Source organism: Daphnia carinata, chromosome 5, assembly GCF_022539665.2.
Source record: "Daphnia carinata strain CSIRO-1 chromosome 5, CSIRO_AGI_Dcar_HiC_V3, whole genome shotgun sequence".
NCBI classification, from domain to species: domain Eukaryota; kingdom Metazoa; phylum Arthropoda; class Branchiopoda; order Diplostraca; family Daphniidae; genus Daphnia; species Daphnia carinata.
In genome coordinates this window covers 2729861-2743412 of record NC_081335.1, presented here as the reverse complement: position 1 = coordinate 2743412, position 13552 = coordinate 2729861, and the positions used below count along the sequence as shown (strand labels likewise).

The following is a 13552-nucleotide window of genomic DNA, read 5'->3' as shown; positions in this document are numbered from 1 at the left end:
GACTAAGTCATTCCCGTTGGAGCCAGCCACAAATGGAAATATAGCATTTTTCTTTTTTATTTAGCGTTGTTATGTTTTATTGAGGAAAAATAAGGGAAGGTTCACTCGGTTCAAATGTCTTATTATTTTGATTTTATGTGGTTTATTCTTTTGTTTTTTTCGATACGCGTCCAATAATATCATAAGTCCTAAAAATAGGAGAGCTTTTCAACAGCGTACGTGCCTCAGTTTGAAACGTAAGACAACATAACCAGCCACTCGTATGACGATGAAAAAGATCAACAAACCAACAATGGACAAACGGTAAGAACTCTGATCAAGGTCAAACTGTTCCAGAAATTTTTCAGCGTAGCGAAAATGGCAATAAGGCTGAGAGCAGGTGAGAGGCGCACGTTCGTCACCATAAATGGCCAACATGGATCCAGCGAACGCGTAGCGGAAGAAACTGACGTCGGCAATCCACGACATGTAAACCGGTATCGAATTCAAATTGACGAAGAATCCTGAAAACAGCAGGAATGGAATCGTGCAAGCCGGGGCCACGAAAACGGCCACTTGGATGCTGAACGCCGCGCCGACTAATAAGCCGATGCCTTGCGCTACCAGCGACATGCAAATAGTGATGCACAAAAGCATGCCGAAACGTTGAATACTCAACGGCTGATTTGTCATCAAGTAGACGATCAACAAATAGAGGAACGGGAAGATGATCTGGAACGGAATGTCGGCCAACGTCTTCGCCAGATAATACGCCTTCAGGCTGTACCAGTGATTTAAATGTTCTCTGAGCAGCACTCGCCTCTCCAGCGGAACTGGCGGGTTTGAACAACAACAACAACAATAACATGGACGTAAGCCAAGTCCGTTTGATTGAGTAAAGGTAAATAACCGAGTTTTTGTATACTAACACGTCACGACAGTCGGCATCATGGCGGCGAACAGGATGAAAAGCTGATTGAAGAAGAGCAATCCGGCGTTGTTGTAGATGACTGCGGCGTCGTCGCCGACGCGCCAGTAGAGCAATCCCATCAGGATGCTGACGATTATGTGGGCGGCGAAACGAAGCATCGTCAGCATCTGTGTGTGGTCGTGATAAAATAAAAAAAAAATGGGTCATATTTTTTTGGGTGGTTTAGCAAAATGATTCATTTCGTTTTGATGAGTTGACACGAATACCTAGAAAATTGGCAGTTTTTACGAGTCTAATAAAAGAACTGTTGATATACATTGAAAGCGACGGACTTTAAGTGCTGAACGAAATATAAAAAAAAAAAAAAAAAACAAGTACCTTCTCTCTCCAAATTATTCGCCATGTTCTTCCAAGGAGGACGGCCACTTGCGTATGGAAAGGGGCCACATAAAACAAGCGCTCGTTGTTAGTCTTATCTCTTTTCTTTGAATGGCAGTCTAACATATTTACGTCCTCGTCTTCATCGTCGAATCCATTGTCAGTCACTGGACAGAAATCGATACAAACTCTTCTTTTAGTGTGATTTAAAGAATGTTCTTGTGTTACCTCGACTTGAAGACGGTGACTCTGACGTTGGCGTTGTATTTTCTTGATAAATTAGACGTCCATTTTCGATGCCTGATACCAATCCGGCCAGCACGTTTCCGTACTCTCCGCTGGCTACGTCCATTGCTAGGGGAATTGAGACGTTAGTTAGGATGTATTAGATGGTTGCACCGTGTGAGATCTAGGATCTAATGGCTTAATTCCGAAGGCTAAACACATCTCGAGATAGACATCCTCTTAATCGAATGAAGAAAAGGAAACGCCAACGAGTTTCGTGTTGTTGTCCCTTCAAGATTTTAGCCTGCTGTGGAATCTAATACATTAAGGCGAGTAAAGAAATCACCGAAATCAGCCGGATTGTGGTAACTAGGGCAGTTCAGGTTCATAGTACGGAGATATGGCACTAGAGACTGGACCGGTCCTTGAAACATGCACGATCCTCCGGCCACAATGTACAGATGATCGAAATATTCTAAAAGCCTTGAACTTGGCTGGTGAATGGTAGCCACTACCTGTTAAAAGAAAAAGAAAAATATTCAAAAATGAGTTTTTAAACGAACGAGATTTTAATTCATTTACCATACGACCGCTCTTGGCAATTTCACGTAACAATCGGACGCATTGCAAACTTGACGAGCTATCCAATCCACTGAATGGGAGTACAAGCAAACAGATAATATTTAATACATTTTCATGGTTGAAAACAGAAGTTACCTGGTAGGTTCATCCAAAAATAAAATGGTCGGGTTGTTTATTAATTCAAGTCCGACGGATAGTCGCTTGCATTCACCGCCGGATAAGCAAGAGATTCGTGTTTTTTGGCTATCGGTTAATCCTAACGTGTTCATGATTTGGTCTATCTATTATACAGCGTGACACACCTTTGATGTTTATCGCAAGTAGCATCAACTAAAAAAAAGCTTTTTCTTTTCTAATTACAGGTAAATCGAAAACTTACTGCGCGTTGCTTCTCTTGATTGGAGACTCCGTTTCCCAGTTTCAGGTGAGCAGCACCGGTCATGTATTCATCAACAGTTAAGTTCGACAACAGGTGATCTTTTTGCATAATGTACGCAGATCGTTTACGGAATGTTTTGCGATCTCGTTCGACCCCATTCATGTCGATTCGACCCTGTACGCCACGCGTCCTTTTTGAACAAAATTGTTTCAGTTCAATCAATCATAAATTTATGTTAATATAGAAACTAGGCTTGCAATTTTTTACTTTAAACCAGCCAAGATATTCATGAGCGACGTTTTGCCCGCACCAGAAGGTCCGATAATTGCCGTTAGCTGGCCAGACTTGAAAGCTCCGTTCATGTTGTGTAAGATCGTCTTGCCAGTGGCCCCTAAACGAAAGTGAACTTCACGTTATATACATTTTTAAAGCGCGTACAGCAACACATTTGAACAGTGGTCCATTAGGCCCCGAGGATAAATAGCTAAAAAATACGTAAGTCAGTGGGTATCTTCGTTGCGAGAAGGGGAGAAAGTTTCACAAAGATAGGGAAGGGCCCCCATAGGTGTTCGTGAAGTTTCTTACCTTTTCCCTTGCTAAAACAAAGGTCGCGGAAGGTGAGATCGAACGAGGCAGCCATTTGACTGTTTTCTAGAGTTTTGGGTAGTTTTGAACAGCGTAATCCTTGTTCTTCCATTCTTTCTTTAAGCGTCTGTGCTGAAAGAGCTAGTTGACGATACGCATAACGTCAACCTAATAATTTCTAACCAATTGGTTCGGCGAAAGCCGCATTGGACTTCAAAGTTATGTAATATCGTTGTTCGTTACCTTGACATCAAATAGTAGTGGAGAAGTGTAAATTTGAATGGCTTAACATTGGGAGAGTTGTGAACTTTAGAGGCAAGAGAGATGACCAGCTCAACAGGTAGATATTTTCGTCGAGTTGAACGTTAAGAGAAACAGCCCGAGGGAGAAAAAACGGGCGCTTGTTCGTTCTTCAATGGTCGTCTGGCAAATGTTTTCGACTTTGCTTTTTTCAAAGATAGTAACACGGGTTTTCTGTTCCGTCAGGTGGCTGTCTACATTACCATACATTTTCGATTGTTCGACTCAAAGTGATACTCCGTATCAGTTTTGCTTCGAGGGCAAGGCCAACCTGTTATCATCTATGCAAATTTCACCGCGATGATAGTTGTTTTTTAAATTTAGCATAGCAATGAACACTAATAATGAACAATGTCATTTCAATCTACCGTGCGGTAACTTAAAAAACGACATTTATAGAAATAAAACAATGTCTTTGATATCGATTCAATGAACGTTATTCATTTTAAATCTTCGTGCGTTCCAGACTGATTCTTTATCTCTCCCAGACAGCAACAGTGAGCGGTGCAATGTGCAGGATGGGGAACACCGTGTTCCGATGGAATAGGTCACATTTGTTATCGTTACACTTACCATTATTGACTTTCCGTTACCAACGTTGATGGCAAGTTTTCTCGAGACGCTTTTTTTCACGAACCGGCGAGACGTAATCCAATTTGATACGCAACAACGATGTCGCCGTAGACCGAGGGAATACTAAAAGGCCAATCGACACGGGACAACTTTCATTTTTCTTTAAGGCTGACGTTTTCAGCATTCTTTTTTAAAGAGCTTCGTTAAACAGGTGTTTATGTTAAGAATAATTTTTAACGTTTCATGGGGAATTTCTGTACTGAAAAATGGATTGCTCAAAGTAGTTAGACGTGTGTTATGCTTTTCATGAAGTTGTCAACAATTGCCATTTTATAATTCAGAAATGGAGACGCAATTTTAGAACTGTGTTAGCCTCGTACATAACAAGTGCACATGATCACATGATTGAAATGCTTTACAATGTTTCCTAAAAAGAATTTTTCAAACTCGTTATGGTGGCCTTATTCAGGAGGCCTTAAAAAGACTTGCGGGATCAAGTAGAGAGTTGTAAGCGCCAAATTTAGCCGATAGCATTATGCAGGAGACTGGCATTAGAATCAGGTCTATCGTAAACTTCTTACACCAAAAATTACTTAAACAGGCTTGCGGCTCTAGGGTGGGAAGTAGCGACCATTTCACGTCTGCGCTTAAGTTAGAGCTTTAACACACACAAAACGAAAGAGCATCGAGAAAGTCAAATAAACGTTCAGAAATGGGAAATAAGCAAAAAAAAAAAAGTGTATACACTTGAAGTGTTCCTATTTTTGCGAACATCACCCTGGGGCTCCACTTTTCAATATTGGACCCTCTGAAGTGAAGTGGAGCCCGTCAGTTGAACGTGACCAATCACACATCTATACTTGTTATCGTCAACTTGGGGATCGTTCTCGACACGGCTTACCGCAGTTTTCTTTCGTTCGCCACAGATCGCGCTGGGCGGTTCGTGAATTGGAAAATAAATGCTTGCCCTTAAATTCTGGATAAGTCTTTTGTTGTTTTCGATATTGAATTTTACTTGCTTTTGTTCAACGTCCACCAAAAACAACTTGATTTTGTCAGATTTTTACCATGCCAAAAGTTTGCTACAATATTCCCTAATTCCGCTATGGGTGTCGCCGGTAACCTGCCCTAATTGGGTTCTTTCAATGCCTTCATAGGATTTTGTAATCCTCTTAATTAAAGCTTACTTTTTTTTGAAATTGCATTTTTTTAATTACTGGTTTATTTTTGTTCCATATTCTCGGTTTTTATTTTCTTCCATCTTTGTTTAAGGGACGTCTTTAATAGCCAAACATAAACTCGGAACTGGAATAGTTGCGCATTATGAAGTCAGTGAGAACTTTCAAATAATTCCCCAAAGCATTCTGAATTTTTATGTATAGAATAATAGATACGTCTATGGGTTTTATTTTTTTCAGTTCAAAAGATTTTGAAAATCAATAAATATTTGAATGCAAGTGTTCCCTTACGTTCGTATCTGCCGGAAGAAAACTCATAGTGTAAACAGAAAGATTTCCTTTTTTCTTTTTGAAACTTCAGGGAACTTCATGTTTCAGTAGATTTCATAATCCTATGGGCTGATCACAAAAGAAGATGTTACAATGAGCCACTTAACTTTAGGACCAAACAGAAGAAGAGAAATCGTGAAAACTCTCGTCTGATTCAAACATTTATTTGTATAAGCAAAAGTTGAGTAATCCTTTAGAAGAAAAGATCATTGTGTCTATCAAAGAATGATATGATTTTAATGTACTCCATTTATTACCTTACCAAGGTTTTAGTATCCATTCAAGCAAACCATCGTCAAAGACGTAATAAGAAAGCGATCCAACACGAACCCGATCTTTTGAAAAACGGATCCTGGGATATTTAAATAAATATGTCATTTTCGTTTATGTGATATTTAACCTTGCAACGTGCCGTGAAGTGAGGAGGGGTAAGCAATTTAGAAAATTGCTTACCTTTTTTTCCGAAAAATATCGAATGGAAAGGGTACGTAAATTGCTGCCCCCTCCTTTTCCAGGGATTCAAACCTCTTCTTTTCCTCACAGTGATTTGCCAGCCTCTTGGCAACTAAGTCGTCCTCTCTGCGGTCATAGAGTTCTAATATGTCGTAGTGTGCGGTGGCTTGGAGAAAACATAGTGCTATCATTTCAGATGTCTTTTCAACGTAAAGCAAAGGTTAGTTTTAATACTTTGTCCTTTTGAAACATTTTGTCGTGTCAAATCTTAGCCAACTTCTATGTGTTAAAGTAAGTCAAAAATAAATTGTGTTCTGCAAATAGTGCTGTAATAGCATTATGTTTGGTGCAAGGTTATTCATACTGACGACTAGAACGTGGAAGATAAAGCCGAGATATGAAGCCGGTGATAGTAGCTGTGTGTCTAATTTCTCTCCTACTTTGTTCGGTTTACCTAGGTTATATTTTTAATTCATTGTTGACTCATTTACAGATTCAACGACAACGACTATGCATCAAAGTCCATCTGAATGTCCATGATGTAGAATTAACCAGCTCATGAATATACAGAAAGGTAAATTCAACAGTTACATCCCAATTTTGTACGTGGTTCTATTATCAGAAGCGTAGTGTCCTTTGATCCTTGTTGGCGTAGCCCTTCAATTACTGCCGTTATTCTATCAAATATTTCAACTGGTTATCTATTTTTTGGACAAAAATATGTTTCTGAACTAACTGATAATATTAAGGATTCATTTGTCTGGACTATGAACAAATTAAATAACACTGAAAGTTATCAAGTAAACAGGCTAGAATTGAAATCATTTGACTCATGTCACTCGCTAAACGAGGGAGCAGTGTGTGTAACATTTTAATGTATTTGTTTTACTTAGCAAACGAATTCGCCGCTAAATTAACCGGCCTTTACGAGTGAAATCAAGTCGTTTGCAAAGCTGATAGTTCATTTTTCGTTGAAAAGTAAATGGTACCCGGTGCTTACTTGTTCTGTTGGTGATTGACCTGCTGCCTGTTGGGACTGCTTTAGATATAGTGAAATTTTGTTTGATTAACTGTTGCCCTTTTTGGTTTAGGACGAAAAAAGAAGATAGCAATCATGCAACATGTTACCAATGGATGGAATCCGGGGATGACCTCTCGAAAATACAATGAAGGTCTGTCATTCGACCTCACCTTCCGTGATCTCAGTTACGTTGCAGGAAAAGGTAGAAATCATTTCACCAATGGAGCTTCACTTTACTGAAGAAGATCTTATTTCTATGAGTTTTTTCGTTTTCTTTAGGGAATGAAGTTAAACCTATTTTGCACGATGTAAGCGGTGCCTTCAAGTCTGGGAAGTTGACTGCCATTCTAGGACCTTCGGGAGCGGGAAAAACTTCACTTATGAATATTTTAGCTGGATTAAAGTTAGTAGCACCGTAAATTTTGTAAAGCGATGGGAAATTAAAAACTATTTTAACTACAGAAAAAGTGGTATGACAGGGCGAGTCGATGTGAATGGTGCTAAACGTAAATTCAAACAATTCCGCAAACAGTCGGCGTATGTTACGCAAGACGATCATTTATTGCTCAACCTAACGATTGACGAGTACATGACAGCCGCAGCTCACTTAAAATTAGGAAATAACATCTCCGACAAGGAAAAAAAATCCACGGTAAGACGATTAAGAATTTGTAGTGTTGATTGAAAACAAATTAAAAGATTTGCATTGTAGATAGAATTGATTCTAAAGACATTAGGATTAAGCAATAGCAAGCAAACAAGGGTTTCTTGCTTATCAGGTGGCGAATGCAAACGACTTTCCATTGGACTGGAATTAATCGACAACCCAGCCATCTTATTTTTGGATGAACCAACCAGGTAACTACAAGAGCGCATAAAATTTGGAGGAAAACAAGATCAGTAACGTGTAGTACCAGACAAAATCAGTGTCAAATATCGATGCCAAAGTCTTAAATCCTTATCGTTTTCTCAAATATGTAGCTTGATACTCCCCCAAGCTTACGTTAAACATGTTTTCATCTTAAATTTCTGTGAAAAAAATATTAATTTATTAATAAGTAATTTTTCCGATAGTGGTTTGGACAGCTCCTCGAGTATGCAATGCATCGCGCTGCTGCGGGACATCGCCAGAAGCGGCCGTACGGTAAAATTTGGAAACCATAATTCATTGCTATTCTTCAGCGGTATTGATTAATTTTACGTAAGGTGGTGACTACTATTCATCAACCAAGTACGCGGTTATTGGACCAATTTGATCACCTGTACATCGTAGCTGGAGGGCGTTGTATGTACCAAGGACCTGTCGATTCTTTGATCCCCTATCTCCAGACAATGAATTTGCACTGCCCGAGTTACCACAATCCTGCAGACTTTGGTGAGCTATTTGGGTTTCGTAGACGATCCATCCAAACTACGATATTAAAATAGCTTTTCTAATATCTACGTATTTTTCGTCGTTGTAGCCATCGATGTCGCTTCTGGAGAATATGGTGATGTCCTACCTAGACTGATCGATGGTATTGAAAACGGGCGTCGCATATACCAGGAAAATTCTGTAACGTCGCCAGCCACGCCTTCACTTAGCCATGGTAAGAAACTAGACATTTAGTATAGCGTGTTTCGGAATTTACGGTTTTTTTTTCTTATAAACATTTAATTTTTTCTTTGCCAAGACACTGGATTTTATGAAGACGATGAAATGGATCTTATGTTAGACGGGTTTTCGACGAAAAAGGAAAGAAAGAAATACGAACATCTATACGGTGCGCCTTTTCATACTCAGGTAGCTGTTCTTCTCGGGCGAACTTGGCGTACTATTTGGAGAGAAAAGGTATTTTTAACGATCGTTTTATAAAATGCCTCTAGCGTAACACTGGAGATTTAATTTTAAATTGCAAACGTGAACAGATTTTAACGACCATGCGTCTTACACTACACGTTTGCATTTCAATCCTGATGGGCTTACTGTATTGGCAGATCGGGGATGACGCCCATGCCGTATACAATAATGCTGGCATGCTTTTCTTCAGTCTTATCTTTATTCTATACGCCGCTATGATGCCCACTTTTCTAACATGTCAGTACAAAAGCCACAACTAACATAGGATGATTTTTAACATTGTTTTTGTTTACTAAAACAGTTACCTTGGAAAGAAAGGTATTGATTAGAGAACATCTAAATCAATGGTACAGCCTGAAAGCATACTATTTGGCGAAGACATTGGCTGACATTCCATTTCAGATAGTATATCCTACTATTTATGTGATACCTCTTTATTTCATGAGTAACCAGCCAATGTGCGTAGATCGGTTCTTTATGCTGCTGACTATCATCATTTGCATGGCTCTTGTGGGACAAGGTATCGGACTGTTTTTCGGTGCTGCCTTTGACATCCCAATAGCTTCATATTTTGCTCCCATCAGTTGCATTCCATTTTTACTGGTGTCGGGATTTATGATTCAAGTTAATGCTATTCCGCCTTATCTAAGCTGGATAGCATACGCGAGTTTCCTCCATTACAGTTTCGAAGGTTCCATGTTATCCCTCTACGGTGGCGATCATCCGCCTCTCTCCTGTTTTGAAGATTACTGTCATTTTCGGTACCCAATCAAGTTCTTGCAACAATTCCAATTGACTGACAGCTCTTATTACTTGTCGGTGATCGGTATGGTAGTGAGTTTTATTGTGATACGAGTGGCTGGCTATTTTGCATTGCGATTCAAACTGAGGCATATACGTTGAACTGATTTTATTTTACGCTTTTATTATAGGAAAACAATAAAATAAAATTGATTATCATTGGTTTACAGATTAAATTGATTGGTTCACACGGGAGCAGAAAAACACCAAAGTTATGCAGTAAGTGGCTTTATATATTTGTTTTTCAGTACTAATAAAACCTTATTGATAACTTGCTTTGACATGTGAAATACTGTAACATCTTTCAAGTTAGTTTTGGGATACAGCACAATAAGACTAAATTTTTTGACAGAACAATATTGGTGGAGCAAGTTGAAAAAAACCATTGATGCAAAAAACTATTTTGGGTAACATCTACATATATTAACTTTTGCATAGAACATTTAATAAATTGAATCTAATAAACAAAAAACAAGCCTGGTCATGAAGAGCGAAAAACAAGTTCACAGGATACTCTTCAACTTCAAACGCAAGAAAATGTACCCGGCCAAGCGCAAAACAACAAAATAAACCAGCATGCCAACGATACATGAAGAATATGAACAGTCAGCCATGTCGTACTGTTCTAACAACTTGTCAGGCAAACGATAATGGCAGTAAGGTTGAGAGCAATTTAACGGCGGACGGTCATAATCGTAAATCGATAACATTGATCCTACAAATCCGTAGCGGAAGAAACTGACGTAAGACATCCACATCAGGTAAGATGGGATGGCGTTTAAGTTGATAAAGAAGCCAGCGAAGAGGAGAAACGGAATGGCGAAGACTGGTGCAAGGAAGGCAGCTGATTGAATATCAAAAGCCGCACCTACAACCAATCCAATGCCTTGTCCAACTAGAGCTATGCAGATGGTGATGCACAGGAGCATACTGAAACGATCCATGCTCATCGGTTGATTGCTCATCAAATAGACAATCGTCAAAAACACCGTAGGAAAAATAATCTGGAACGGGATGTCGACTAGCAGCTTAGCAAGGTAATAGGCTTTGAGGCTATACCAATGATTCTGATGTTCTCGAAACACTACCCGGCGTTCAAGTGGAACTATTGTTGAAAAGTCAATATTATTTAGTATTAATATTTGACGACTGTTATACAAGTAAAGACTTTTTTTTTTTTTTACTTACAGGTCACGACAGTTGGCATGACAGAGGTAAAGACTATAAATATTAGACTGATGTAGAGTAGTCCGATATTATTTAATACAAAACCAGCATCGTTCCCGACTGCCTGGTACACCATTCCAAAGAAGATGCCGAAAGCAACGTGAGTAGTAAAACGCACTTGTGTCAGCATCTGAGTTGATGGTAATAAAATATTAAATGAAGTCACATTGTGGAATAATTGGAAATTGATGAGCACAAACCTTCTCTCTCCAAATCGTTCGCCAAGTTCGTTCAAGCAAAATGGCAACTTGATTGTGGAATGGTATGGCGTATGATAGTTCCTTGCTTTTGTTCATTCTGTGATTCTCTAGGTTTTCATATTTTAATTTTTGTTCTGGATTAGAACATGGACAAAATGGATAAACTAGGGTGGCTAACACAGGAATGTAATGAAGTACAAACTACCTTCAGTGTCTAGAGAATCCGCAGTACATAAAAGGGCTGAACTCTCGCTGTAAATCAGACGGCCATTTTCAACGCCAGACACCAACTGTGGCAATACGTCACCGTAATCTCCCGAAGCTACGTCCATCACTGAATACGAAAAATTCTATTAGGTAAAGTATTTACTATTTTCTTACCCAAAATTCCGAAACAAAAAGAAATGAGAAAAAAGGTGACAATAAATCATACCAAAATTAGCAGGGTTATGATATTTAGGGCATTGTAAGTTAAATGTCTGTAGATAGGGCACTAAAGATTTCACTGGGCCCTGGTAAATGCATAATCCATCTGCAACTATGTACAAATGATCGAAATGATCCAATAAGTGTGAACTTGGTTGATGGATAGTTGTTACTACCTTAAAAAGAAAATATTTTGCACTTAATGAAATGTTCTATAAAAATTTATTTTAATTATGTTAAGGTTATTACAGTTCGACCCCTTCTGGCGATCTCACGAAGCAATCCTACACACTGCAAACTCGAAGAGCTGTCCAACCCACTGTAATATGGGAAAATCTGATGAAACTAACGTTAACATGCTGGGTTGGATTTACAGGCAAATAGGTCAAAAATATGCTTTTTCCTTAACTCCTGCAGAGCGAAACAAATGACACACTAGTATTTTTTTCTAAACCCTTCTCTTACCTAGTTGGTTCATCCAAGAACAGAAAATACGGATCATCAAACAATTCCAATCCAATAGATAGTCGTTTACGTTCACCACCTGATAAGCAGGAAATACGCGTTTTCGTGCTGTTAGATAACCCTAGTGTTTTTACGATCGACTCCACCTGTCATTAGGAAGGCGTTGACTTCTTTTCATAAAACTTAAGGATAAACGAAGAAAGTTATACCTTCGACTTTCTTTCCCCGTCAGTGATGTCTATTCCCAATTTTAGACGAGCAGCAGCATCCATATACTCCTCAACGCTCAAATTTTGTAGCAAATGATCATATTGCTCGATATATGCAGACTGCTTATGGAAAGTTTTCAAGTCCCGTTCTACACCGCTCATTTCGATTCTGCCATCGACTCCTCTCGTTCTATGGTAAAGAAACAACATTTATGGCTACTTTCTTCATACATGCTCCATTTACCATAACCTTGTGTTTACTTACTTTAAACCAGCTAGAATGTTCATTAAGGACGATTTACCTGCACCAGATGGTCCCAAAATGGCAGTAAGTTGGCCAGACTTGAAAGTGCCACTCATTTGGTGCAGAATATTTTTTGGCTTTTTGCCTAGGAACAATGAATGCTAGAAGGTAAGGCAGAACTGATTCAAGATGAAGTCATCATATATGCTGACTTCTTACCAACAACTAAAGTATTATAATATACTGCCAACCATAAATTGTGCAACATGTTTCGGGGAAAGTAATTACCTTTCTTTGCTGTGTAGCAAATGTCGTGGAAAGTGATGTCCAAGGATATATTAATGCGGCTTTCCTTGGTTGCTAGTGCACATTTGTCCAGTGTTTCCATTACATCCATTTTGGCTTCCTCACAAGACAGGATGTTTGAGGAAAATGAGTGAAGAATCAATCAAGCTAACTTAAAGGGGGTAAAGCAGAGTTAAGCTTGATACTTTGCCATTTTAACCTTTGTTTGGAGATAAGTATTATGGCTACCCTTACAGATTACGTTACCGTGGCTACCCTTACGTTTCAACTTAGATCAACGGGTTATTCCAGATATGAAGCTGCTGAAAGCTACATGAAGACAATTATTTTGTATGTGTTTTCAAAGTTCAAAACGCCATCTATGAGCAGCTCTCAAATTTTTTGGTGAAGGCCGGAGGTATTAAAGAGACGCGCACAATGGTTTTCGCTTTCTGGAACTGCGAGCGGTAGCGGTATCCGGAGGAGGAAAGCTTTATTTCCAAAGACAGCTCATTTTTATTGCTATTCCTAATGTTATTGTTAATATAGTGTTTTCAAAAGTTTTCCTGGTATCAAGCGCTGATGAAAAGAAACAAAGTGGCACCGTTATTCCGAGATGCCCTTAGGCAAACACATCGGTATGTTTCGCTGCTCTTGACTTGACTATTCCATGCGACTTGTTAGGTAGAAAAAGAGATAACCAAAATTTAAACTGTACCCAAGGTGAAAGCTTTGTCATGTCTTACGGCTAATCCTTTACTTCACGCAGAATCAGAATACTTGATTACAATAAACTCTATTATTATTCTTACATTCTGCTATTAAAATATCGTCAATTGTTAGTTAGATTATATTTTTACCTTCTATTTTTCTTAAGAAAACTGGGTGAATGACGCTGTAGATTTTTATTGAACAACGCCCCACTTTAATTCAACATTGAG

General features: G+C 38.9%; 3 protein-coding genes across 4 annotated transcripts; 1 reads left to right on the top strand and 2 right to left on the bottom strand.

Annotated features, from left to right (window-relative positions):
* Positions 1–157: 157 nt before the first annotated feature.
* Positions 158–3600, bottom strand: LOC130696038 (ATP-binding cassette sub-family G member 1-like). Its single transcript, XM_057519108.2, has 11 exons — positions 3303–3600; positions 3060–3200; positions 2742–2865; positions 2475–2664; positions 2231–2376; positions 2096–2165; positions 1860–2028; positions 1517–1642; positions 1289–1455; positions 909–1077; positions 158–812 (listed from the first exon to the last, which is right to left on the bottom strand). Exons 2-11 carry the CDS (start codon positions 3169–3171, stop codon positions 208–210), a joined length of 1878 nt encoding a protein of 625 aa, XP_057375091.1. The 5' UTR covers positions 3172–3200; positions 3303–3600; the 3' UTR covers positions 158–207.
* A 2423-nt stretch (positions 3601–6023) lies between these two features.
* Positions 6024–9705, top strand: LOC130696037 (ATP-binding cassette sub-family G member 4-like). The gene is made up of 12 exons (XM_057519106.2): positions 6024–6113; positions 6387–6467; positions 6985–7116; positions 7194–7317; positions 7377–7566; positions 7627–7772; positions 7989–8058; positions 8121–8289; positions 8378–8503; positions 8588–8745; positions 8823–8991; positions 9056–9705. The coding sequence occupies exons 2-12, from the start codon at positions 6452–6454 to the stop codon at positions 9655–9657; spliced, it is 1902 nt and encodes a 633-aa protein (XP_057375089.1). The 5' UTR covers positions 6024–6113; positions 6387–6451; the 3' UTR covers positions 9658–9705.
* A 6-nt stretch (positions 9706–9711) lies between these two features.
* Positions 9712–12943, bottom strand: LOC130696039 (ATP-binding cassette sub-family G member 1-like). 2 transcript variants are annotated; one of them, XM_057519112.2, is made up of 10 exons: positions 12615–12943; positions 12348–12471; positions 12083–12272; positions 11874–12019; positions 11658–11727; positions 11416–11584; positions 11188–11316; positions 10983–11089; positions 10744–10912; positions 9712–10660 (listed from the first exon to the last, which is right to left on the bottom strand). In XM_057519112.2, the coding sequence occupies exons 1-10, from the start codon at positions 12721–12723 to the stop codon at positions 10059–10061; spliced, it is 1815 nt and encodes a 604-aa protein (XP_057375095.1). In that variant the 5' UTR covers positions 12724–12943; the 3' UTR covers positions 9712–10058. The 2 variants fall into 2 exon arrangements, with proteins under 2 accessions (XP_057375095.1, XP_057375093.1); XM_057519110.2 differs by having other exon boundaries at positions 9714–10660; positions 10983–11116; positions 12615–12942.
* Between the last annotated feature and the right edge of the window lie 609 nt (positions 12944–13552).

Bases quoted from the DNA above. Each gene is read 5' to 3' on its own strand.
- LOC130696037 (XM_057519106.2), top strand. The intron at 7,567-7,626 runs GTAAGACGATTA...TTTGCATTGTAG, and splicing joins ACAAGGAAAAAAAATCCACG to ATAGAATTGATTCTAAAGAC. The intron at 8,992-9,055 runs GTCAGTACAAAA...TTACTAAAACAG, and splicing joins GATGCCCACTTTTCTAACAT to TTACCTTGGAAAGAAAGGTA.
- LOC130696039 (XM_057519110.2), bottom strand. From the start codon at position 12,723: ATGGATGTAATGGAAACACTGGACAAATGTGCACTAGCAACCAAGGAA. The intron at 12,273-12,347 runs GTAAGTAAACAC...TCTTTACCATAG, and splicing joins AACATTCTAGCTGGTTTAAA to AACGAGAGGAGTCGATGGCA. The intron at 11,317-11,415 runs GTATGATTTATT...TTTCGTATTCAG, and splicing joins TCATAACCCTGCTAATTTTG to TGATGGACGTAGCTTCGGGA.
- LOC130696038 (XM_057519108.2), bottom strand. From the start codon at position 3,171: ATGGAAGAACAAGGATTACGCTGTTCAAAACTACCCAAAACTCTAGAA. The intron at 1,456-1,516 runs GTAACACAAGAA...ATTTCTGTCCAG, and splicing joins GTCACCGTCTTCAAGTCGAG to TGACTGACAATGGATTCGAC. The intron at 813-908 runs GTTAGTATACAA...CAAACCCGCCAG, and splicing joins GATGCCGACTGTCGTGACGT to TTCCGCTGGAGAGGCGAGTG.